This window comes from Somniosus microcephalus, chromosome 11 (genome assembly GCF_052327205.1).
Source record: "Somniosus microcephalus isolate GS21.2 chromosome 11, FLI_Smic_1.0, whole genome shotgun sequence".
NCBI lineage: Eukaryota > Metazoa > Chordata > Chondrichthyes > Squaliformes > Somniosidae > Somniosus > Somniosus microcephalus.
Genome location: NC_140997.1, coordinates 32,130,862 through 32,158,595, shown reverse-complemented (window position 1 = coordinate 32,158,595; position 27,734 = coordinate 32,130,862). Strand labels below are relative to the sequence as shown.

The window sequence follows — 27,734 nt, the reverse complement described above, 5'->3', positions numbered from 1 at the left end:
CAGCGCTCCGCTCCGTCCCGCGACAACTCGCTCCCGCAATGTTGGTGCCGCTCACTGTCCAGCAGGCTCACGCGACTTGCTGCAACGCTGCACCGTTTGTGTACAACACGTTTTCGTTTTGTCGCATTAATGAGAACTTACTTTTAAAATCGACAGGCAATATTTCATTGTTATTTAGTAAATGCATTTTGAAACGATAGATTATGATTTTCTTTCCCGGGGGTTCGTTTACCGGTTGCACAATTTTGGGTCCTGCAGCTGATGGTGCTCGACAGCAGAGATCAGAGTAAGTGACTGGGGGAAGAGAGTGAGAGACTGGGAGAGAGAGTGTGACTGGGGGGCGAGAGAGAGAGAACCAGACAGTCAATGACGGGGGAGGGAGAGAGAGTGTGACTGGGGGAGAGAGAGAGAGAGAGAGACAGTGACGGGGGAGGGAGAGAGAGTGTGACTGGGGGGGGGGAGAGACAGTGACGAGGGAGGGAGAGAGAGTGTGACTGGGGGAGAGAGTGAGTGACTGGGGGTGAGAGAGAGAGAGAGAGAGAGAGAGACTGGGAGTGAGACAGTGATGGGGGAGGGAGAGAGAGAGACAGTGACTGGGGGAGAGATAGACAGAGAGAGAGAGTGACAGAGAGAGAGTGACTGGGGGGGGGAGAGTGAGAGACAGTGACGGGGGAGAGAGAGAGTGTGATTGATTGGGGGGGAGAGAGACAGAGAGAGAGAGTGACTGGGGGAGAGAGTGAGAGACTGGGAGGGAGAGAGAGAAAGAGACTTTGGGAGGGAGAGAGAGAAAGAGAGACAGTGATGGGGAGGGAGAGAAAGAGAGACAGTGACGGGGAGGGAAAGAGAGACAGTGACGGGGAGGGAGAGAGAGAAAGAGAGACAGTGACGGGGAGGGAGAGAGAGAAAGAGAGACAGTGATGGGGAGGGAGAGAGAAAGAAAGACAGTGACGGGGAGGGAGAGAGAGAGAGACAGTGACGGGGGAGAGATAGACAAGAGAGAGAGTGACTGGGGGAGAGAGAGACAGAGAGAGAGAGAGTGACGGGGAGAGAGAGAGACAGAGAGAGAGAGTGACTGGGGGAGAGAGAGACAGAGAGAGAGTGACTGGGAGGGAGAGAGAGAGAGAGAGAGAGATAGGGGTAGGGGGAAAAACATATGATGTAATTAAATCAATGTATACAAACAACAAATGTGCAGTTAAAATTGGAGACAAACAAACAAAATACTTCCCACAGGGGCGGGGGGTGACGCAGGGCTCGCCAATCTCACCGACACTCTTTAATATTTACATAAATGAATTGGCAAAACTACTTGAACAATCTACAGCACCTGGCCTCACCCTATATGAATCCAAGGTTAAATTCCTCCTCTATGCAGACGACCTGGTTCTGCTGTCACCAACTAAGGAGGGTCTACAGCAGAACCTGGATCTGCTGGTGTCGTACTGCCAGACTTGGGCCCTGACAATAAATCCCCAAAAAACCAAAGTCCTTGTGTTCCAGCAAAGATCCAGACATCAGGGACCCAAAATAAATTTCACACTAGGAACAACCAAAATTGAACAAACCACTAACTACACATACTTGGGCTTAAAAATCAGTTCTACGGGAAATTTCAAACTGGCTGTGAATGAACTGAAAGAGAAAGCAAGAAGGGCTTTCTATGCCATTAAAAAATCAATCCAAATAGAAATCCCAATTAGCATTTGGCTCAAAATTTTTAAATCAGTAATTGAACCAATTGCGCTCTATGGCAGTGAGGTGTGGGGACCGCTAACACAACAAGAATTTGCAAAATGGGACAAACACCCAGTTGAGATCCTACATGCAGAATTCTGTAAAAGTATCCTCCGGACTCAAAGGAAAACCGTAAACAATGCATGCAGGGCAGAACTAGGCCAATATCCACTAATAATTACTATCCAAAAAAGAGCCACCAAATTTTGGAAACACCTAAAAATGAGCACCCCCCACTGCTATCATTACGAAGCCTTGAAATGCCAAGAGAGGACCATAAAGAAGAATACCCTCAGTCAACTAGTCCTGGGACTCAGTGAAGCAACCACTAACACTACTAACAATAACCAGCCCCAGGACAGTGACATCGTAGCACAGAGAATTCGACCCAACACAATTGTCACTAAGCAAAAGGAAAAATACCTGTCATATTGGGCAGAAACAACAAAAACCCAAAACAAACTCAATTGCTACTTGGCCCTAAACAGACAATACAACATGGCTGAATACCTGACCATGGTAAAGGATAGCAAACTGAGAAAAACCTTGACAAGGTACAGACTTAGTGAACATAGCCTGGCGATCGAAAAAGGCAGACACAGACAGACCCGGCTGCCAAGAGAGGACAGGATATGCTCTCACTGCAGTCAGGGAGTGGTGGAGACAGAGATGCACTTCCTCACAGCTTGTGGAAAATATCAGGGCATCAGGGAGAATTTCTACCAAAAAGTCTCACAAATATGCCCTGAATTCAGAAATTTGAATGACGACCAAAAACTCCCATACCTACTAGGGGAACAGAGAAACTGTGTAACCTTAGCGGCACACTATGTTACAGTTTGCCATAAACAGAGGAACAACCAGTAAACCTAAGAAAAGAGTATATACAAATTATACGAATGTATATTTATACACTCAGGGATATATCTGTTTATACACTGTATGAATAGATCTGCGTTTATGTGTTCAACCATAAATGTTTTTCGATGCTTTGGCAGCGTAAGATGTACCTTATCATGCCAATAAAGCGATTTGAATTGAATTGAATTGAATTGAGAAGGCGGGAGACAGACAAGGGTTGGACGAGAGAGCCAGACGACAGACAGACCTGGGCTGCAGGGAGAGGGATTAACATTGAAGAGAAAGTCAGATGGAGAAAGTGATTAAGCCAGCCACTCAGTGCAGAACTGCAAAGAGAGTCAGGGTCTACACAGACAGAGAAAGACGGAAGAATGGATCAGTCCAAGAGAGCAGGGACCGAGACAGTCCAGATCTAGATCAGTCTATGGAGTGAGAGAATGAATGAGTAAATCCAAGACTGCAGAATGAGAACATGTAAGTCCAGGACTGCAGAGAGGGAGCAAATACTTTGGAAGACACCGTCTGTTTTCAAAGGGAGATATTTACCTGATATTCAGTACTAAGGAATATTTGAATTGAGTTTGTTTATATTTTATTCGATTATGTTTGTAGTTTTTTTTGTCTGGATGTATAAGTATCACAGTGGTGGATGTGATCCATTACACGGCAGTGAGGAGCACCTGAATAATGAGTGATTGGAGCAAATGTTAACAGTCTGTTGAATTTCAAAGAAGAATATACTTAGGAGTTTATGCACATGAACACTTTTTGGTTCCTCCTCCTTCTCTTCCCGCCACCGCCCCCCCCCCAGACCATTTTAAGTTGATCTCAGCCAGCTGGTATTACTAGTTCTGCCCTTTACATTGTATCCACACAGCAAGTTGTCCAACAGGAAAATTGGCATGGAAGGTGATGGAGCAATGATCAATACAGGCAAGAGGTGCAAGGAGGCAGCAGGTTTGAGGTGTTTGATAGGTGGGGAAGAAAAAGGACAGCAACAGTAGTTAACTTATTTATTGCCGTTGCATTTACATAGACTGTCAAGTCATGTGTGCTCATCTAAGTGTCCTAACAGTTAAATAGCGGAGGGAAGGCTATTGTGCAATTCTATTAGGAAACCCTTGCTGATGGGTGCAGCCTGCAAGCATGTGGCTTATATTTTCTAACTGGCCACAGCCGCAAATGAGGGAGTCACGAAGGCCTCCGCTTATAGTCATTTGCAGCACATGTGATCCTTCCACAACTGAAGTGATGGAGCTTTACCCATAGATGGTGTGGAAGGTCAAAACTAGGAGCTGGAATGTTGGACCTGCCATTAAAATGACACTGGCTATGTTTGAAGCTTGTTTTAGCCACCTAGTCCGCCACCTGGAGGAGATATCTAGATTCCCTAGAGGAATTGTCTTGAGTTGCTCAGTGGATTAAACATATCTTTAAACATGGATAGATGTGGCATATCTTGCACCTTGAAGAGCAGATTCTGCAAGGCAACCTGTCGCCTGATGTCAGGAGGAGCAATATTGGACAGGACCAGCAGCTAGGCCATGTTGGTTGGTCTCATAGTACCTGTTATTATAGGCACATTTTCATTCAGCTGAGTGTCCACTTGGTTCTACTAGTCCTGTGTGAGAAGAGCAGAGCCACACTCTGCTCTTACAACACTCCGCTCTTGCTAATACATAGATACATAGAAGATAGGAGCAGGAGTAGGCCATTCGGCCCCTCGAGCCTGTTCCGCCATTAAATGAGATCATGGCTGATCATCCAAATTCAGTACCCTGTCCCTGCTTTCTCCCCATATCCCTTGATCCCTTTAGCCTTAAGAAATATATCTAACTTCTTCTTGAATATATTTAATGAATTGGCCTCCACTGCCTTCTGTGGTAGAGAATTCCACAGGTTCACCACTCCCTGGGTGAAGAAATTCCTCCTCATCTCAGTCCTAAATGGCTTACCCCTTATCCTTAGACTGTGACCTCTGGTTCTGGACTCCCCCACCATCGGGAACATCCTTCCTGCATCTTGTCTGTCTAGTCCTGTTAGAATTTTATAAGTTTCAATGAGATCCCCTCTCATTCTTCTAAACTCTAGCGAATAATACAAGGCAACTCCAGAGCATTGGTGTCTGTGCATTGGCTCCGCAGCTTGAACCAGCTGGTTTGCTGATCAAGTTGTTTCTTGTCTTAATTTCAATGCGGTCTTGGTACGATGTTCCTTCAAAATCAAGGTACGGTCCAATGTAATACCTCTGTGTCCAAGAAGATGTTGAACTGTTTGTTGGCTTTTGTGTGGTTTAGATGGAAAGAGCTGGAAGCTGTCTTTTTGGTGCTTGGTTTAAGTCTCCATCTTTTTTTAAAAAAAAATCATTCTCAGGATGTGGGAGTCACTGGGAAGGCTGGCATTTATTGCCCATCCCTAGTTGCCCTTAGAAGGTGGTGGTGGGCCACCGCCTTGAATCACTGCAGCTCATGTGGTGAAGGTGCTCCCGCAATGCTGTGATCTAGGGAGTTCCAGGATTTTGACCCAGCGACAGTGAAAGGACGGTGATATACGTCTCAAGTCAGGATCGTGTGTGATTTGGAGGGGAACTTGGAGGTGGTGGTGTTCCCACACCTGCTGCCCTTGTCCTTCTAGTTGGTGGAGGTCACGGGTTTGGGAGATGCTGCTGAAGAAGGCTTTGTGAGTTGCTGCAGTGCACCCTGGAGATAGGAAACACTGCAGCGACAGTACGCCAATGGTGGAGGGAGTGGATGTTTAATGTGGTGATGGGATGCCAATCAAGCGGGCTGCTTTGTCGTCAATAGTGTCGAGCTTCTTGAGTGTTGTTGGAGCTGCACCCATACAGGGAAGTGGCAAGTATCCCATCACACTCCTGACTTATGCCTTGTAGATGGTGGAAAGGCTTTGTGGAGTTGGGAGGTGAGCCACTCGCCGCAGAATACCCAGCTCATGACCTGCTATAGTAGCCATGGCATTTATATGGCAGGCCCAGTTCAGTTTCTGGTCAATAGTGACCCACAAGATCTTAATGGTGGAGAATTCAGTGATGGTAATGCCACGCATGTCGTGGAGTGAATTTAATTGGCTGAAGACTGATATCTGTGATGGAGGGGACCTCGGGAGGAGGCCAACAAGGATCATCCACTCGGCACTTCTGGCTGAAGATGGTTGCGAACACTTCAGCCTTGCAATAGTGGGGCATCTCTCATCATCAGCATTCAGGACTTCTAGGTGACTCAAATCCTCGTCCTGTACTGGCAGCCAGTTAATGTCTGTGTTAGATAAAACGCCTGGCAGTGGTATTGGGAAAGTTATATGTGAAGAGGTTGAATAGTGCCGGTGTTGGAACTGAGCCCTGAGGTAGGCCGTTGTTTTGGGACCTCCTGTTTTTTGTCCAAGTGAAACTTGAAACCTGCGGCCTCTCAGCAGAAGTTCCACAGCCATGACAACCCATTGCGGTAGGACCAGTGACAGTTTGTGCAGTACCCCTGTATGCCAGATTGTGTCATATAGTAAGATCTAGAAATACTGCACCTGTCTTCTGCCGGGTTAGCAGTAGTTAATGGGTCCAGTTTACAAAGGGTCTGTATAGTTTCTGGTGAGTAATCCCTTTGTAATCTTTCCTACCAACTTTGTCCACATTCTGTCTTTTCGCGGCCACTGTTTATTTCACATTCGCTGGTTAGCCGCAATAGATACTTGTAAATTAAAAATTAGTCACAGAAGAAACGGGGGAATTTCATTATTCAAATTAATTTCTTTCTTAAAAAGAGCTTGTCATAATTTCAGAAGCTCACAAGATAATTACAGATGAAGACGACCATTTGGTCTATCTTAATTCATCTAGCCAGAAAGACCCTTAAATTCCGCCCATTGCAGGAATCAATTGTTTCTTAAATTATTCCAGGGTTTTTGCCCTCACTGCTTTATCTGGTAGTTCATTCAATATACAAATCATTCTTCAGTCAATACCGATTAAGACAATATAAAGCGAGGTTTTATTTCGTACAAGAGGAAACAGTTACACTGAGTTAATTACTGTAGTGAAGTTAAAAAGTATTTGACGTGTGGAAGAATTGAAGTGTATTATTGGTTGCAAAATGTTACTTGAAGGTTATATCCAAAACTGCTGACCCTGTAGAGATTGTTCTAATCCCATTTCAAAATTTACTGATTTAGGATGACTGATGACATTAAAGAGGAGCCTCCATCTATCAGCATTAAGGAGGAAGAAGATTTTGCAATAGACAATCAAGAAAAAGCTGCCGAAGAGGAGGAAGAGTTATCACATGCAGAAATCTTGGACCTGTTTCAGGAAGGTCTGGCCATGATAGTCCAGGATCCTTTGCTGTGTGATCTGCCCATTCAGGTGTGTAGGATTAAAATGAACCAAAACTAATCCTAACATTTGTACATGTATAATAAACACATTTTATTTGGTGATCATTTTTAAGATGTGTGCAGGTAAACCGTGTTTGACCAGAGGTAATATCTTCTTCTAGTACAACCGAACTGCAGCAAAGTGTCTTTGTGTCTGTAATCTTTGTTAAGGATATAAACCGGCAGTGTAATCCGATCAAAATAATTTTAACTAAACATACAAAAAGTATGTTCTGTACACCCTTAGTATGAACTAGTAATCATAAATTTAAAGATCAGCCCCGACAGAAACCATGCTAAAATATGTATATGAATTAAAAAAGATAAACTTCAAAGGAATGAAGGAAGCACGAAACAAAATGCAACCGAGAAGTATTACTAAAAAGTATCTCAGTCGAGAAAGATGGAACACTTTTAAACTAATAATGTTAAGCATTCTCTAAAATGGTTGAATAAGCAATTAAGATATGAAACTATATAAAGGCTGCAGGGTAAAACAAAGGAGTACTTTTCTAACTTTCTAATTGTTCTTTTTATGAAACTGGAAGAACTTTGTGCTTGGCATCTTTAGCTTTCCTCATCTCTAGGGTTTTCTTTGTACTGCTAATATTCCTTTAACCCAGATTCAGCAAATTCTTATACTTTTCTGATAGATCGCCATTTTCGCCCCACAAATAAGTTGCACCAGCATTAGAAAGGGTGAAGAAAAGATTAACACGACTGATCACAAGGGTAGAGCGATGAACTGTGAGGAAAGATTAAGATACTTAAGCTTTGCAGTCTAGAAAGAAGGTGGCTAAGGGGGACCTCATTAAAGAATAGAAAATAGTAAACATGAGGTAATAAAGGCAAAACATTGAGGTTATTCAAAATACAATTAGATGCCATTTGAGCGAGTTTGTGTATCACAGGATTGAGCTCCAAAGTGCCAGTGAACTTTTCTAACCCCTTACTTTTCTTAACAACTGTTTTAACATGGTTGAGATTTATGAATATAGCATGGTATAGTATCTATAGCAAAATACTGCGGATGCTGGAAATCTGAAATAACAACAGAAAATGCTGGAAATACTCAGCAGGCCAGGCAGCATCCGTGGAGAGAGAAACAGAGTTAATGTTTCAGGTCTGGGACCCTTCATCAGTTCTGATGAAGGGTCCCAGACCTGAAACGTTAACTCTGTTTCTCTCTCCACGGATGCTGCCTGGCCTGCTGAGTATTTCCAGCATTTTCTGTTGTTATTATGGTATAGTGTCTGTTTGTTTGAATTAATTAGTAGTGCAGAGTACAAGGCCTGCATTGTGAGCATCATTACTTTATCAACATTTGTAATGCACAGTAATTTCAAATCTGGATTGAACTAACTTAGCCTACATTATACTTGCATCTGAATTTGGAAATTAATTCTAAAGCGATGTATGGAATGCATGTGAGCCACAATGGCATACGTTGAACGTGGATTAAATAATGTATTCCTTGTATGCAGCTAAGAACCAGAACTACTACTTCCAGCAATAGCTTAAAATAAATCTTAACAACTGTGAATTCACTATTGCCATTAGCAGGGTCAGTTATATCCATGACATCTGGAACATCAACAGTAGGAAACAAAAACCTAAATGCTACTATGTACAGCTGACTTCTTCTGCCACACCCCTCTCCCCCACCTCAAAAGAACTAGCACATACAACTTAAAATAAACTCGCAAAAATACCACCTAAACAAAATATACCACCTCCCACCACCATCAAGTCATAATAGTCAGCATGAACATACATTCTATCCTGCATCTTCTTTGACCAAATGGCAACTGATGAGAACTATGTGGAAGTATTCTCAAGTGCCACTACATAGTACAGGTAGACTACCCTTTATCCGGACTTCCGAAAACCGAAACCCTCTAAAAACCAAAGGTTTTTTCGTTCAGCGTAAGTCGTGCGTACGACTTACGCTGAACGAAAAAACCAAAGGTTTTTAGAGGGTTCCGGTTGCGGAAGTTCGGATAAAGGGTAAGTCGTGCGCACGACCCCCCGCCAGCCCCGACAACCGCCGACCCCGCCAGCCCCGACAACCGCCGACGCCCCCGCGGACCCCGCCAGCCCCGACAACCGCCGACGCCCCCACGGACCCCGCCAGCCCCGACTGACTTACGCTGAGCGTCAGTGTAAGTCGTGCGCACGACCCCCCGCCGACCCACCTTCCGAAATCCGAAATTCTCCTTTATCCGAAACTCGGCTGGTCCCGAGGTTTTCGGATAAAGGATAGTCTACCTGTATATCGAACTCACATCACAAAAGAAATCATCATAGAGTAATAGGTTTCTCTTGAATTTAAATATGCCACACAAGTCATATACTTATGTTTTAAAGATGGAATGCTATCTGTGAAGTTGTTGAATACCTTGTTTATTCCAATTATAAAGGAGTCCTATAACCTAAATATCTCCACTTCTCCCGTTATCCAGTCCGCTCCACTCAAGTGAAACTGTTGAATTGAATGTTTATTCTATGTATTTCTATCAGTGAATTCATTTAGTGAATAGCGGAGACATACTGGCCAGGCAGGTCCCAGATTCAATCCCTGGTCTGTGCGGAGTTAGCTGCTCTCAGGCTTGGTGTTGGTAGGGGTGCTATAATTGACCTCGGCACCGTGGCTTAAGGAGAGGACAAATGGCCATGATTCACACTCCTGATTGCTACCCAGTGACCAATGTTCCCTTTAAGCTGCGCGGCCACGCAGCGCTCCAGGGGTTCCACGCAACCAGTGAGCCAGCTTTTAATTAAGTTGCACGCGTGGGCAGACTTTGGAGTGGGCATCGCAGCCCAAAAAACAATTACAAGGAACAATGCCGGTGACACTTGCTTGAAGTTGATATGCCTGGATTTCAGATGAGGACAGAATCAGACATGGCTTTCATTAGCTGTTCTGTGCCACTCAGCCACTAAAATAACACACACACACACACACACACAGACACACACACACACACACACACACAGACACACACACACACACACACAGACACACACACACACACACACACACACACACAGACACACACAGACACACACACACACACACACACACACACACAGACACACACACACACACACACACACACACATTCCCAAACACACACACACACACACTCCCAAACACACACACACACACATTCCCAAACACACACACACACATTCCCAAACACACACACACACACACACACACACAGACAGACAGACACACACACACACACACACACACACACACACACACACACACATTCCCAAACACACACACACACACACTCCCAAACACACACACACACACACACATTCCCAAACACACATTCCCAAACACACACACACACACACAGACACACACACACACACACATTCCCAAACACACACACACACACACACACACACAGACACACACACACACACACATTCCCAAACACACACACACACACACATTCCCAAACACACAGACACACACACACAGACACACACACACATTCCCAAACACACACACACACATTCCCAAACACACACACACACACACACACACACACACACATTCCCAAACACACACACACACACACACACTCCCAAACACACACACACACACACACACACACACACACATTCCCAACACACACACACACACACACACACACACACACACACACACACACACACTCCCAAACACACACACACACACACACACACACACACACATTCCCAAACACACACACACACACACATTCCCAAACACACACACACACACACACATTCCCAAACACACACACACACACACATTCCCAAACACACACACACACACACACACACACATTCCCAAACACACACACACACACACACACACACTCCCAAACACACACACACACACACACACACACACACACACACACACATTCCCAAACACACACACACACACACACACACACACACACATTCCCAAACACACACACACACACACACACACACACACACACTCCCAAACACACACACACACACACACACACACACTCCCAAACACACACACACACACACACACACACACACACATTCCCAAACACACACACACACACACATTCCCAAACACACACACACACACACATTCCCAAACACACACACACACACACACACACATTCCCAAACACACACACACACATTCCCAAACACAATAACTAATACCATTTCCACATTATTATGAGAAAGCAACATTTGAAGTGCAATTTAAAGTATCTGTTCAGGTATATTCATTTTCATTTTTTTCTGACAATGCAGCTGGTGGACTTGGTTGTTTTCCTTCTCTGACCTCTCCATCCATCACATTTATGGTCAATTGATATCTCACCTTATTTACAACTTATATTTTTGCCACAATTACAATATACTAGTGCTGCCCATAAGTCCCCAGATTAAGATGCACTGTTGCAGTAAAATAATCAGGGGACTTTCTATTAAAACACTGCCAGCTCATGTAGCTGTTTTACTTTTTGTAACCAGACTACATCCAGCACTGACTGTTCTATTCACTCTCACCATATAGTATATAACACTTTGGCTGCCTGTATATGCTACATTGATCCAGTCTAGTACTATTTAATTATTAGTGTTTTGTAAAGGGATTGTGTAATATACTGACTTGGCAAATTGAAATTAATAGAATTTGGAAGGTTAAATCCCATTTAGGGGAACATTATTCCAACATATGGACCAGGTTATGATCAAAATGGCACCCTGTAATGTGAACTAGGGCACCTTGTTAGTTTTTCTTCCCTCTGAAGTTTTTGTGCTCGCTAAAGCATTGGGCATGAAATAGCAATGCTGGCTTACTGAGGGTAACCAGAAACTTGATCTTCCTGAGGACAAAATTAATTCTCACTTGGAGAAGCATGGGTTAATAAGGGACGCCATCACGGATTTGTTAACGCGGTTTTGTTGTGTCTGACTGACCTGATTGAGTTATTTGATGAAGTAACAGAGACGGCTGATGAAGGTAGTGCAGTAGATGTTGTATATATGGACTTTCAAAAAGCATTTGATAGAGTACCTCAACAGATTTATTTGGAAAATAGAAGCACATGGTAGTAAAGGGACAGTGGTAACTTGGGTGCGTAATTGGCCAAGGAATAGGAGGCAGAGAGTGGTGGTGAACTGATGTTTTTCTGACTGGAGATAAATATGCAGTGGGGTCCCCCAGGGGTCGGTATTGGGACCAGTGCTTTTCTTGTTTATAAATGATGAGGACTTGGGTATACAGAGTATAATTTCAAAGTTTGAGGATGATACAAAACTTGGCAACATAGCAATTAGTGAGTAGGATAGTAGCAGACTTCAGGAGGACTTAGACAGACTGGTGAAATGGGCAGACACATGGCAGGTGCAATTTATGTGGCTAAGTGAAGTGATGCACGTTGGGAGAAACCTGGGGGTGCATATTCACAAATCTTTGAAGGTGGCAGGACAAGTTAATAAGGTGGTTAAGAAAACGTATGGGGTACTTGGCTTTGTGAATAGGGGCATTGAATACAAAAAAACAAGGAAGTCATGCTAAATCCTAACAAAATTTAAGCTGTGTTTAAAGATGGATATTACAAATTCGGGTCTGCTGTAGATACCTTCTCTGGGTTTAGTGACGAGGGTTGCTTCTGTAAACAGTCCGAGAGTCTTACTTTTATAGGAGTTGACTCACACTACCCAATATCTACTTGTATGATACCATAACTCGAGGTTGTAACAATAATATCTCCTTGTGACCTGATCCAGGTATTTGTTTCTTTCACATGTGTACTTCAATCTTCCTGAAGGCAGAGCGAGTAAACTTTTAGTGAGCTGAGGCCTATGAATCTATACGATGAACATAGAGAATGTCAGATCAAACTCGCTTAATTCAAACAGTAAAACATCCTCACAAATAAAGAAGATGCCTTGCTTCCTCACATCATTATATTCTCTTACTTGACCTAAACTAGATCACTTCTAACTGTCCCGCCAGTATTGCTGACCTCTTAATCTTGGAAAATTCCTTGCAGCTTTCTTTTAAGAATGTAATTGCCTTCACAGCTTTCCCATTTCAAAAATCATCTCCTGGCTAGTCTTTCTCCCAGTAACCAGCTTTTTATCTCTTGCTGATCACAGGCAGAAAGTAGAAACAAATGCTTTCCAGTGAATTGGTCGCGAGGTGTTTGCTGAGACAGTCTAGCAAATTTCTTATTATTTTACATTATATGAGGAAACAACATCAACACCAGCTCATTAGTATCTTAACACTGCTCATCCCATTTTTAAACATGTCTGAATGTGCTGTGCTTTTAAAAACTCAATATTAAAGGTAACTTTTGCCCCCAAATCCTTTCTATGGAAAAACAGTCAAAAAAAATGCCAAGATGTGACCGTGCAGATACACAATGAACCAGTACTGATTACTTAAATTTTGTTTTTATTCAGGTTACTTTGGAAGAGATAAATTCTCAGGTAGCTCTCGAGTATGGGCAGGCAATGACTGTCAAAATAAAGAAAGGAGATGGTGAAATTATGCGTAAGTGCATTTTTTTCAGGATTTCATCTTTTCCGTTGTCTCTGAAAATGTTAGGGTGTGGTAGTTCCATATATAATGCAACCCTATTACGAAACCTACAGTCCTCACTCATTCAGTATATCTGACTCTCTCATTTATGATCATTAAATCTTCTCTGCTCTGATGATTTGAGGATAAGATTCTAGTCATGAGTGAATCCCAGGGAGCTCAATAAGACTATCGGAAAGGAGATGAGGCTAGTTTCTGTTTGCCGATTCATCCTTAACTCCAATAGCACCTCCGCACAAAGAGGAGAGAGATGGAAGGAATCGCCTGCTGTGAAGTCAATCACACTGAAGCCTCATCAGTACAAAAGAGTATGTTGGAGCCTGTCAGCAACCTGCTTTTTAAAACTACCACCTGGTTGTCATTACAGCACCACACCTGGCTACATTCAGAGGTAGAATGTAGCCCATTGAGTTTTTATGTTTTGTGGCAGTAAGCTATACTCTAAAAGTCTACCTTTTATGCAGCTCCATAATTCATGCTCTCTCTCTTCAGCTGTAGTTGTGATTCAAAATGACACCGTCCTGGATCTGAAAAAAGCTATTCAGAGATATGTGCAACTGAAGCAAGAACGTGAAGGAGGAACGCAGTATATTAGTTGGTAAATTATGTTTGATATTCATTGTGTTAATTTCATACGGTAGTGCAACGATACATATCATGGAGGATACAGGTTTAGCATAACTTCCCTACTTTTCAATTCAATCCCCCTAGAAATAAACCCTAGTGCTTGGTTTGCTTTTTTTTATGGCCTTGCTAACCTGTGGCGTGACTTTTAGTGATTTGTACTCCGAGATCCCTTTGTTCCTCTACCCCACCTAGACTTGCCCCCTCCAAGTGATGTGACCTCCCTATTCTTCCTACCAAAATGTAATACCTCACATTTATCTGTGTTGAACTTCATTTGCCAATTATTTGCCCATTCTGCAAATTTATTAATGTCCTCCTGTAACTTGTTGCAGTCCTCCTCAGTATTAACTATACTCGCCAATTTGGTGTCATCTGCAAATTTAGAAATTGTGTTTTTGATTCCTAAGTCTAAATCGTTAATGTAAATTGTGAACAGCAGTGGTCCCAGCACTGATCCTTGTGGAACACCACTACCCACCTTCTGCCACTGTGAATAGCTACCCTTTACTCCTACTCTCTGCTTTCTGTTCTGAAGCCAGCCAGCAATCCATTCTCCTACTTGTCCCCTGACTCCACATTCTCTGACCTTGTTCATCAGTCTTATGGGGTACCTTATGAAAATCCAGATAATTACATCTTCTGCATCACCATTGTCTACTCTCTCTGTTACCTTTTCAAAAAATTCAATAAGGTTGGCCAAGCAAGACTTTCCCTTTTGAAATCCATGTTAACTATTCATTATTATCTTTTTGGTTATTAGATGTTCTTCTATTTTCTCCTTTAATGGGGATTCCATTATTTTTCCTACCATCGATGTTAATGTGACTGGTCTATAATTTCCTGGACATGATCTATCCCCCTTCTTAAATATCAGTATTACGTTAGCTATCCACCAGTCCTCTGGCACTATACCTTTTTCTAACGATTTATTAAATATGCGTAGTAATGCCTCTGCTATCTCTTCCCTAGATTCTTTTAAAATCTCACACACCTACTGGCTCCCCATAAACTTTAATGTTCCTCTTTGTCAACCAACTTTCTAATCCATTTGAAATAATTCATGGACTTTGCTTTAGCAGCAGTTTGTAGGGGCGAATTCCATGTTATCTGTGTAAAAATATTTTTTCTAATTCCTTTAATTCTGAGATTTGTGTTCTCTTGTTACTGTCGAACCGAACAGTGGAAACTATTTACTGTATCATAACTCTATCTTGTGGCTAATGAAAAAAGTCCTGACTTCTAAAGTTTCTGTTCATAACTATAACTCCTCATCCTGATAAAATGCTAGTAAATCAATGCTGCATCTTTTCCATTACTTTTATATCAAACAGAAATAAATTCTGGAAATCCAAAGCAATCCACTAGGTCTCAAGCCTTAAGCTCTTTTTTAGTGTTGTACTAAATGTCAATACTATGTCAGAAGACCTGCTTTACACTGGGTAGCTGTTCAACTTCTAGGAATATGGCAGGGCAACTGTCACCTGTTGTATGCCAATCCTGTGCCATCACAGAATCACAGAAACCCCACAGTGCAGATAGAGGCCATTTCGGCCCATCGAGCCTGCACCGACACATATCCCACCCGATCCCCGTAACCCCTACACCAACACATATCCCACCCTATCCCCGTAACCCCACGTATTTCATCCCCCTAACACTAAGGGTCAATTTATCATAGCCAATCAACCTAACCCGCACATCTTTGGACTGTGGGAGGAAACCGGAGCACCCGGAGGAAACCCATGCAAACACGGGGAGAATGTGCAAACTCCACACAGACAGTCACCTGAGGCCGGATTCGAACCCGGGTCCCTGGCGCTGTGAGGCAACAGTGCTAACCACTATGCCATGTGGGAACTCCAAGACACTTGTGTGACCTGGAGAACCACGTGTGCAGGAAGTGCCTCCGGCTGCTCGAGCTCAAGGTTACTAAGCTTGAGGAGTGGCTGGTGTCACTACTGTGCATATGGGACTCTGAAAGTTTTGTGTGTCGCGCATTACAGGAGGTGATCACCTTGCAGCCACAGAGTTCAGGAGGAGAGTGAGTGGGTGGCCACCCGGCATGGTTGGAAGAAGAGGCAAGCAGTGCAGGAATCCTCTGGGAGTGTGGTACTAGCAAATCGTTTTTCAGTGCTGAGGGTCAGTGAGGGTGACATCAGCTCGGGGGAGTGCAGTTTAAAGCAAATCCATGGCACTGTGGGGCAAGTGACAGCACAGAGAAGTGTAGCAATGCAGTTTGCAGTTGTCATAGGGGACTCGATGTTTAGGGGGATAGACAAATGTTTATGCAATCGCATGGTGTTGCCTCCCTGGTGCCAGGGTAGAGAATGCCATGGACGGGTACAGAACATTCTGCAAATGGGAGGGGAAACAGCCAGAATTCGTGGTCCATATGGAATCAATTATCTAGGGGAGGAAAGCTTTGAGGTGCAACAGCAGGTTTGGAGTGCATGAACGTGACAAATAAGATTGTCATTCAAGCCTTTGTTACCTCTAGACTTGACTATTCCAACACTCTCCTGGCCGGCCTCCCATCCTGCACCCTACATAAACTTGAGCTCATCCAAAATGCTACTGCCCGTATCCTAATTTGCACCAAGTCCCGTTCACCCATCACCCTGTGCTCACTGACCTACATTGGCTTCCAGTCTGACAACACTTCGATTTTCAAATCCTTCCATGGCCTCGCCCCTCCCTATTTTTGTAACCTCCTCCAGCCCTACAACCCTCCAAGAACTCTGCGCTCCTCCTATTGTGGCCTCTTGCACAGCCCCGATTTTACTCGCTCTACCATTGGCAGCCGTGCCTTCAGGTGCCTAGACACTAAGTTCTGAAATTTCCGCTCTCTACCTCTCTCTCTTTTAAGACGCTCCCTAAAACCTACCTGTTTGACCAGGCTTTTGGTCATCTGTCTTAATATCTCATGATGTGGCTCGGTGTCAAATTTTGTTTGATAACACTCCAGTGAAGTGCCTTGGGACGTTTTACTATGTTAAAGATACTATATAAATGCAAGTTGTTGTTGCTGTTTGTGAGCTGCAGACACACATTGCCATATGGGGTTATAATATGGTGGCAATTACGGAGACCTAGCTCCAACATGAGTAGGAATCCAAGTTCCTGGCTACATGTTTTCAGGAGTGATAGGGAAGAAAAAGGTATGGGGAATGGGGGAGGTGCAGTGTTGGGTGGCAGTGTTTATCAAAGATACTGTTACAGCCCATGAAAAGGATGATGTGGTAGAGGGTTCAAAGGCAAAATATATTTGCTTTAGAGTTAAGGAGCTGAAGAGGAGTTGCTGGGTATATACTATACATAAAAGGGAATCCAAAGGTCTTGTATAGGCCTATTAACAGTATAAGTGTTGTCAGAGGATTGGTGGGGCCGATTTGGGACCAAAATGGAGAACTATTGGTGGAGGCAGAAGGCATGGCTGAGGTACTAAATGTGTACTTTCCATCGGTGTTTACCAAGGAAGAGGACTTTGCCAAAGCTTTGGTAAATGAGGAGGATGTTGGGATACTGCATGAGATAAAAATAGATAGAGAGGAGGTACTAGAAAGGCTGACAGTACTTAGAGTGGATAAGTCACCTGGTCCGGATGGGATGCATCCTAGGTTGCTGAGGGAAGTATGGGTAGAAATGGCAGGGGTGCTGGCCACAATCTTCCAATCCTCCTTAGATACAGGGATGGTGCCAGAGGACGGGAGGATTGCAAATGTTACACCCTTGTTCAAAAAAGGGGAGAAGGATAAATCTGCCACATACAGGCTAGTCAGTTTAACATCAGTGATGGGGAAGCATTAATCCAGGAGAAAATTAACAGCCACTTGGACAAGTATATATGAACTAATAAAGGAGAGGCAGCACAGATTTGTTAAGGGCAAATCGTGTTTGACTAACTTGATTGAATTTTTTGATGAGGTAACAGAGCGAGTGGATGAGAGCAGTGCAGTCGATGTTGTGTATATGGACTTTCAAAAGGCATTTAATAAAGTACCGCTTGTTAACAAAATTGAAGCTCATGGGATAAAAGAGGCATAACAGCATGAATACCAAATTTGGCTAAGGGATAGAAACAGAGTGTTGTGGTGAATGGCTGTTTTTCAGACTGGGGGGAGGTATACGGTGGTACAGTACTAGAACCACTGCTGTTTTTGATGTACATTCATGACTTGGACTTGGGGGTACAGGGCGCAATTTCAAAATTTGCAGATGACACAAAACTTGGAAGTGTAGTAAACAGTGAGGAAGATAGTAATAGACTTCAAGAGGACATAGACAGGCTGGTGGAATGGGTGGACACATGGCAGATGAAATTCAACGCAGCAAAGTGAGGTGATACATTTTTGTAGGAAGAATGAAGAGAGACAATACAAGCTAAATGGTACAATTTTAAAGGGGGTGCAAGATCAGAGAAACCTGGAGGTGTTTGTGCACAAATCTTTGAAGGTGGCAGGACAGGTTAACAAAGCAGATAATAAAGCATATGGGATCCTGGGCTTTATAAATAGAGGCATAGAGTACAAAAGTCAGAAAGTTATGCTAAACCTTTATAAAACACTAGTTTGCCGCAGCTGGAGTGTTCTGTCCAATTCTGAGCACCAAACTTTAGGAAGGTTGTGAAGGCTTTGGAGAGGGTACAGCAAAGATTTACTGGAAACATAGAAGATAGGAGCAGGAGTAGGCCATTCGGCCCTGTTCTGCCATTTAATGAGATTATGCCTGATCATCCAAATTCAATACCCTGTCCCTGCTTTCTCCCCATATCCCTTGATCCCTTTAGCCTTAAGAAAATCTATCTAACTCCTTGCTGGGGTTGTTCTCCTTCAAGCAGAGAAGGCTAAGAGGAGATTTGATAGAGGTGTTTAAAATCATGAAGGGTGTAGATAGAGTAAATAAAGAGAAACTGTTTCCAGTGGCTGAAGGGTGGATAACCAGAGGGCACAGATTGAACTTGATTGACGAAAGAACCAGAAGAGAGATGAGGAAAAACATTTTTACAAAACGAGTGGTTAGGATTTTGAATGCACTGCCTGATAGAGTGGTGGAAACAGTTTTAATAGTAGCTTTCAAAGGGGAATTGGATAAATACTTGAAGGAGAATAAATTGCAGGGATACGGGGAAAGAGCCGGGGAGTGGGACTGACTGGATTGCTCTTCGAAAGAGCTGGCGCAAGAGTGGGCCGAACGGCCTCCTTCTGTGCTGTACTATTCCATGATTCTATATAATTTTAAAGAGGGTGTAGGAACAGAGAGAAATCTTTGAAGGTGGCAGGACAAGTTGATAAAGCTGTTAAAAAAGCATATGTGATCTTTGGCTTTCTAGTTAGAGACTTAGGGCTGGATTTTCATTTAGGAGGCGGGACTACAACTTTTGGGGTTGTAGTCCCGCCTCCATCGAGTTCTAGCCAACCCACGCGATTTAGACTTGATTGACCTTGTTGAGCCCGCCCAGCAGGCCAATTAAGGGCCACCCGGCAACAGGTGATGTCACAGATTGAAATTTCATCTGTCAAGACCTTTTGACAGATGAAATATCAGCGTTTCACAGCTGTTTGAAGCTGTCAAACACTGACAATCTGTACTCCAGGTTAATTCCTTCCTCTCAGGATAATTTGGAGATCTCCCCGGAACAGAAAGCAGAGGCTGCAGATTTTGACAGATCGCGGTCATTCTGCTTTCTGTGCCGGTCAGATGAGGGACTCCCGAGACTTGAAGGAAGGAAGGCTGTAAAGGTAAGTAAAGGTTAGTAGAACTTCTTTAAACACTTTACACAGATAAAACACACTTACCTCTGCACTCATGCACCCATCACTCACCTGAACTCATCGAACCCTCCAAGCCCTTCATCCTGACGGCCCGCCTCGCTAACTTGGCGTGGTTTGGAGCAGTTGGGAATCCCACATTTCAACAATGAAAATAGGGATTAGGCTAAAAACTGCCTGTTAACAGGCAGTTAATTGGCACTAATCCCCTTCCCGCCTCGGGGAGGCGGGTCCCAGTGCGGGGCGGGTACCCGCCTCCTTTGAAACTGGCATGGAGGTAGGTTGGGGGCAGGACCCCCGATTTCGGGATTTTAAACCCCCACACGCCTCCAATCCCAACTCCACGGCCCAATGAAAATCCAGCCCTTAGAGTACAAAAGCAAGGAAGTTATGCTGATCCTACCTTAATCATTGGTTAGGCCATAGCATTTCTTTCAGCAACTTCTGCAATGGGCACACTGAAGTGATAAGGGGTCCTCAGCTGAAACACTAACTTAGAACATGCTGGAAATACTCAGCAGGTCAGGCAGCATCTGTGGAGAGAGAAACAGAGTTAACGTTTCAGGCCGATGACCTTTCGTCAGAACTGCATTGTTAGAAGGTCATCGGCCTGAACTGTCAACTCAGTTTCTCGCTACACAGATGCTGCCTGACCTGCTGAGTACTTCCAGCATTTTCTGTTTTCATTTCCATCATCCGCAGTATTTTGCTTTTGAAACAATAACTCATCTGTTCTCATCATAGATACTGACTGACCTGCTGAGTGTATGAAGAGGCTCCCCCTGAATAGGTGCTACATAATGGGACATGTGTCATTTTTAGCATTTTCTGTTTTTGATTCAAACTTCTGTTGCATTCTTTCCATTAGAAATGGATAATTAGAGGGCTCCAGGAAGAAGCCTTATAATTTTCTATTATTCAAAATGTCAGCCTTTGGAGAAACAAATGGGCGATCAGGGAAAAATTTGGAATATATTTCTATTCCCCTTAAGGAACCTGAAATGAATAATTGGCAAGAAATTATCCTTGTAATGTTCAGAAACTGAAACTAACTCAGTCCCAAGACTTGTGTTTATTTAATTCTTATTTTGCATTCCAAATATAAGCATCACATTTTAAGTGTACTGTAAAAATCATTTCATAGAATCATACAGCACAGAAAGAGGCCATTCGGCCCAACGTGCCTGTGCCAGCTCTTTGAAAGAGCTATTCAATTAGTCCCACTCCCCTGCTCTTTCCCCATAGCCCTGCAATTTCTTCCCTTCACATATTTATCCAATTCCATTTCTGTTACATTTATAAATAATTTAATGAGAAGATTTAGGAGATCTTTTTGTTGGTGTTAGAGTAAAATATTATAATCTTTCATTGTGCAGAAGAAAAGGTGAATGGAATGAATTCTATGAAATGTTATAGTGCAAATTACACGGTTTTCTTTCTGATATTTTCCTAATTGGACACATAGGAAATATATCTGGCGGACATACCATCTGACCTTTGATGGAGAGAAACTAACTGATGACAAAATGAAACTCAAAGAGTAAGTATTAACAAGCTTATGGAATATGACTTTCCCTTCTTATGTCCTCCCGATCACCAATGAGTGGCTTTATGTCAATCTTTTGAATAAAACTTTAAAAATGCACATATCTTTCCAAAGGTTATTTGATAGAAAAGGGGAAATGTATGTCAAGGTGGTGCCGAAAGTCTCGAGTACCTGTACAAGAATACCTCTCGTATTGCAAGATAGATGTTGAAATTCTTTGACAAAGTACAAGAATGTAGAGTACGTTGTCAGAAACTGTTGAAAAAAGGCTAAACATTTAAGGTTGCCTCATTTTCTCTCTGCTTTATCATTTTCCTGCTTGTTCTAGCACCCTCCTAAGAGGTGGAGAATAGAGTAGGAAAATGACAGGAGGCCTCTTAACAGACTGGGTAAAACAGGACAGACAGGAAAAAGCAGAGAGAAAATGAAGCGACCATAAATGTCTGACGTGGAGGAACTCATTACCATGCTAAGAAAGTTCAAACCAAACTATTTAGATTCAGATCGGCAAGAACCAAGACTGAAGGACTCCCACGTATCTGTAGAGATTCTACTGGATTTTAACCAGCTGAAACCCCACAGCTTCTTAGTACAGACTGTGCGGAAACTTCCTACTGATTTTCCAGCTAAGACCACCCTACCTTTTGGGGCATTGGGTTATAAGGTTATCTGGAACTGAGTGAGAATGATTCCAGCCCACAGTGGCAGGTCTATCAATCAGGTCCCATCAATGAGCCAAGCTGGCTAGAAAGTCATCAATAGTGTCTGGTATATTGCAAGCCTACTTGGATTACTGAGCCTGCCACAGAGGACTGACTGTTCCAATCCCCACTCGCCAGACATATTATCTTGAAGTTAACTAAACTCCAAGAGAACATGATTACTGCTTATCTTCCCCCTTTTGTCCATTGGAAAATAGTTACTAAAAATAGTAACTTATAAAATACTCTAAGCAAAGCATTACTCTAAGGAAGCTAAAGGGATTGAAGGTGGACAAATCCCCAGGGCCTGATAACATGCATCCTAGGGTACTGAAGGAGGTGGCCCTAGAGATAGCGGATGCACTAAGGATGATTTTTCAGAATTCATTAGACTCGGGAACAGTGCCGATGGATTGGAGGGTAGCTAACGTTACCCCACTATTCAAAAAGGGGGGTAGGGAAAAAGCAGGTAATTACAGACCTGTAAGCCTTACATCAGTTGTGGGCAAAATGCTGGAGTCCATCATTAAGGATGAAATAGCGGAGCACTTAGCAAATGGGGACAGGATAGGACAGAGTCAACATGGATTTACAAAGGGTAAATCGTGCTTGACTAATCTATTGGAATTTTTTGAGGGAGTAACTGGTAGAATAGATGGGGGAGAGCCAGTAGATGTGGTGTACCTGGACTTCCAAAAGGCCTTCGATAAGGTCCCACATAAAAGATTAGCATGGAAAATTGAGGCTCATGGGATAAAGGGGAAAGTTTTGGCGTGGATAGGGAACTGGCTGTCAGATAGAAAACAGAGAGTTGGAATAAACGGCTCATTTTCTGAATGGCAGGCAGTAACAAGTGGGGTACCACAGGGATCTGTCCTGGGCCCCCAGCTGTTCACAATTTACATTAATGACCTGGATCAGGGAGTCGGATGCAGCATTTCCAAATTTGCAGACGACACTAAACTAGGAGGTGGGGTGGGCTCAGAGGAAGAGACCAGGAAGCTCCAGAGCGATTTGGACAGACTGGGCGATTGGGCGGATAAATGGCAGATGCACTATAATGTGGACAAGTGCGAAGTTATCCACCTTGGGTGCAGGAACGGGAGGGCAAATTATTATTTAAATGGCAATAGATTGGGAGAGGGGGAAGTACAGAGAGACCTGGGTGTTCTTGTACACCAGTCACTGAAGGCGAGCATGCAGGTGCAACAGGCGGTCAAGAAGGCAAACGGTATGCTGGCCTTCATAGCAAAAGGGTTAGAATACAGGAACAGGGATACCTTGCTGCAGCTGTACAGGGCACTGGTGAGACCACACCTCGAGTACTGTGTACAGTTTTGGTCGCCTCATCTGAGGAAGGATGTTCTTGCCATGGAGGGGGTGCAGCGGCGATTCACCAGGCTGATACCAGGAATGGCGGGAATGACCTATGAGGAGAGACTATGTAGTTTAGGGATGTACACACTGGAGTTTAGAAGATTGAGAGGGGACCTCATAGAAGTGTATAAAATTCTGACAGGTCTAGACAGACTGGATGCAGAAGGAATGTTTCCCTTGGCGGGTGAGAACAGAACTAGAGGACATAATTTAAGGATAAGGGCTAAACCATTTAGGACAGAGATGAGGGGGAATTTCTTCACTCAGAGAGTGGTGAACCTGTGGAACTCATTGCCACAGAGGGCAGTGTACGCCAGCTCATTAAATATATTTAAGAGGGAATTAGATATATTTCTACGGGCAAAAGGGGTTAAGGGTTACGGAGAGAAGGCGGGGACGGGATACTGAATTAAAGGATCAGCCATGATCTCATTAAATGGCGGAGCAGGCACGAAGGGCCGAATGGCCTACTCCTGCTCCTATCTTCTATGTATCTATGTATCTATGTAAAAGGCATAATTCAGTTTTAGCAATTCAGGAACACTAGCCAATATATAGCAAAATTTAAAATAGTCTTTCAAACAAATGTTCTCATATCATGTTAAACTTTCTCTTACAATAATAGGCAGGTTTAAGGCTTCAAAAGCAAACATAAAGCATTTGAGCTTTGCTCTAGTTGTTTGACGTTATCTGAATTACATGATTGGATCACTAGTTTTCATCGCAGTTAATGGATAACATTGAAATGAATCAAAAAGAAACCTCGTTATTCACAGTACATTTTGTGATTTGTTGGAAAACTCATAATCATTTATTCAATGTCGTAGGCTTAAGGCCAGCTCTACCGTCTTGTTTACTTTATCACCTAGCTGCCAACTCTGGCACTGCTATAAGTAGGTACAATTTGCATGGTATCTGTGCCTGGTTTCTTGTTGGCTCTTCAATTAATACATAACCTCACATACTAGCATGGAAAAGGAAAACTTGCTTAACAAGAAATGCTTGCTCGATTCTAAAATGTAAACTTTTCACTTGCAGTTATGGTGTAAGGAATCGAGATGAAGTTACCTTCATAAAGAAGCTTCGTAAAAAATAAAAGGTTTGTATTCCTGTCAGTAGTTTGGGGGTTTTATTTTCCACTTTTAGTGCACAGTATCTCCCCCATGTCTCATTCATATAATTTATCAAAAAGCCCTTCTTATTCAGAGCCAATGTTTCTCCAAACATGTCACGTCCCAAAGGAGTCCCTACAGTTCAGGTCCAGTAAGATATGCTCAGCTATTAGCCACAGTTAGTCAGTAAGTGTCTTCATTGAGGAGAGTCCTAGTTTGAAGCTGTCAGTATTTCATACTGGCTGAGTGCACATCATTATTCACAAGGTAGTAATTTAACTAACGAGAGATGATGTCATAAACACTTAAGAGAACTGCCTCAGTAGCTCAACGAGTTTATCCAGTGTGTGGCTGAAGCATACAGACTGGAAAGGTCCCAGGTTCCTGGTGGAGAATCTCAGCCGGGGTGGCATTAGGGGGCACTACAGTTAATGAGGGTTACTGTGCCTGATTGCTTGCTTGAAGAATGTCATGCCCCTTTAAAAACTGACTGGCTCAAATTTAACGTTAATGGGATGGCAAAACGATCTTCACCGTTTTGCAAGTTGGCATTTAATTCAGTGACAAAGGGTTCAGATCCCAGTGGTTCAGCAACTGTCTAGCTTAGTTTTGTTCTTGTGACAATCAGCATCTATTTGATTCACATCTATTTTGCTGCTGTGAAAGAAAATCTGATAGTTACACCCAAGAGTAGTAATGTGTTTTCTTTGATAAGCTTAACCCAGTGACCCAGGTGCTTGCAACTTTTCTATTATGTTGGTATCTTGAAACTGAAGTTCCTTTAAAAAACAATTAGTGGGAAGTGAAGCAGATTCACAATTCTACTAATGTCTTAGTGCATGTATTGGTCAGAGTTCATATAGAAATACCCATTACAATGATTTGAAACCTAGGTGTGAGCTCATTGAAAGTACTGCTAATGGAAAGACAAGTCTCTTGATATTAGCTGGAGACTGCAAACATTTCTCAGGTAGTGAAACCTAGGAATGAGCTTCTGTTTCTTAACTAAATTCAGAATATCTTGAGTGATTCAATTCATAGGACCTCAATACAATGATTGTGTTTCTGTTGTCAAGCTTGTTAATTAAAGGGGAACAAAAGTCTTTTAATTGGATAAAATATATGTTAATAAAAATATGGCTACTATACTATAAAAAGGACATAGCAACACTGAAGAACGTGCAGAAAAGATTTATAAGGATGGTACCAGAACTGAGAAATTACAGCTATCAGTAAAGATTGAACAGTTTGGAGCTTTTTCTTTTTGAAAGAGAAGACTTAGAGGTGACCTGATAGAGGTCTTTAAAATGATGAATGGGTTGGACAGGGTAGATGTGGAGAGAATGTTTCCACTTGTGGGAGAATCCAAAACTAAGGGCTATAAATACAAGATACAGGTAGTTACTAATAAACCCAATAGGAAATAAGGAGAAATGTCTTTACACAGAGAGTGGTTAGAATGTGGAACTCACTACCACAGGAATTGGTTGAGATAAATAGCTTAGATACTTTCAAAAGGAAAGTAGATGAGTACATGAGAGAAAAGGGAATAGAAAGATATGCTGAAAGGCTGAGATGAGGCGGATGGAATAGGAGGAGACTCGTGTGGAGTATAAACACCAGCACTGACTAGCTGGGCCGAATGGCCTGTTTCTGTGCAGTTTATTCTATGTAACAACCCATGCTAGAAACATATATGTGTGAATGTTGGATGAGAACATTTCTGAGGTTGAATAACTTGAACATAACTAAAGGCCACTTGAGCAAAGTACCAGAGGGTGAGTGGCACCTGTGGAACTACATCCCAGAAGGAGTCAACACCTTCAAAAGGAGGAAAATTGGCCAAAAAGAGAGGCACTCGATTGATTTACTTTGCCAATATTTATTATATATGCAGTGTAATGCTGATTTTTTTTTGTTTTCATCTGACATATGCTGAGCATGGTAGAACTGGCATCAAGTAGGTGAAGCTTAAGGCTTCAAAATGTGCCATTGTATGTTTGGCACTGCGATTTCAGCAGGGGCTGGCTGAGAAATACCTACACACCGGGGGTGAATTAGCTTGAGGTTTCTCCCGCTTGACCACTAACTTTGGTGGAAAGCCTGCATACCTTCAAATCTCTGCAGCAGTCAGTGGTAGCTCTAGCTTCACTTTCACATTGCCTGAACCCGCAACCAGTTACAGTTTTGTGAGGCGCCTTTTTTAATTCTCTGTCTTTATACTTAGAGAAAAAGTTAAGAACTATTTTAACACCGCTGCTTTTCTGGGTTTTTTTTCCCTTCCAGATCTACGTATCTCTTACAATGGTCTGATTGTGTTCTTTAGAGAGAGATCAGCTCCTCTCTTTGTGCTTCTGACAAAACTCTTTTCCCTATCAAACTATGGTAAAGGAAGAAACGAGGCACACAGACTTGAATTGTTCATTAGAACTTTAAAGGTCAAGTAACAAAACCTTTTTAGAATTGTCACTGTTTGTAATTCTATGTACAGTATTCTTTTGGAAGAATTGTTTTTCAGCACAATAAAGTGTTATTGAATTGTTCAGTCTGTTTTAGAGATTAGCTTTTATCTTTGCATTCTAACTTACTGATTATGTCATAGTCCCATTATGTCTCTGGTCTGTTCGAATACAGGAATATCACACATCAGACTAGACCTGTACAGATTAAAATCATTATAGTGTAGCAGTTCGTGTTCACCTAGGTAGGTATCGGACGAATGACTACTAAATAATCGAGTTCGACTTCAGGAGAACAATCTAGAAATTGTTTATTTACAAGAACAGACGAAATACAGCAGGTAAGGCGGTTGGATGCAAGAGCACCGTGAAGTAGGTCTTTCCCCAGCGGGGACGTCACGAGGGCTGAGTCCGCAGTCTTGTGGAGAGCGTCACGCTCGGTCGCGTTTTCCCGCGCTTGTGTGGTCACGTGACCGCGTCGTGACGTTCGCGCGTTTGCCCGCGCTTGGGCGGTCACGTGACCTGCGTCGGCGCGTTGCTGTGGCTGGCCGTTGTGGCC

The 27,734-nt window shown here is 43.0% G+C and overlaps 1 protein-coding gene across 3 annotated transcripts; it reads left to right on the top strand.

The window, feature by feature from the left end:
- On the top strand, positions 1-27,259 carry snrnp25 (small nuclear ribonucleoprotein 25). Of its 3 annotated transcripts, none has more exons than XM_086000440.1 (8): positions 1-100; positions 6,775-6,964; positions 13,447-13,537; positions 14,078-14,183; positions 21,446-21,520; positions 24,432-24,497; positions 24,643-24,703; positions 27,003-27,259. In XM_086000440.1, the coding sequence occupies exons 1-7, from the start codon at positions 39-41 to the stop codon at positions 24,698-24,700; spliced, it is 648 nt and encodes a 215-aa protein (XP_085856566.1). In that variant the 5' UTR covers positions 1-38; the 3' UTR covers positions 24,701-24,703; positions 27,003-27,259. The 3 variants fall into 3 exon arrangements, with proteins under 3 accessions (XP_085856566.1, XP_085856565.1, XP_085856567.1); XM_086000439.1 differs by lacking the exon at positions 1-100 and adding an exon at positions 130-286; XM_086000441.1 differs by lacking the exons at positions 1-100; positions 24,432-24,497 and adding an exon at positions 138-286.
- Positions 27,260-27,734: the final 475 nt, after the last annotated feature.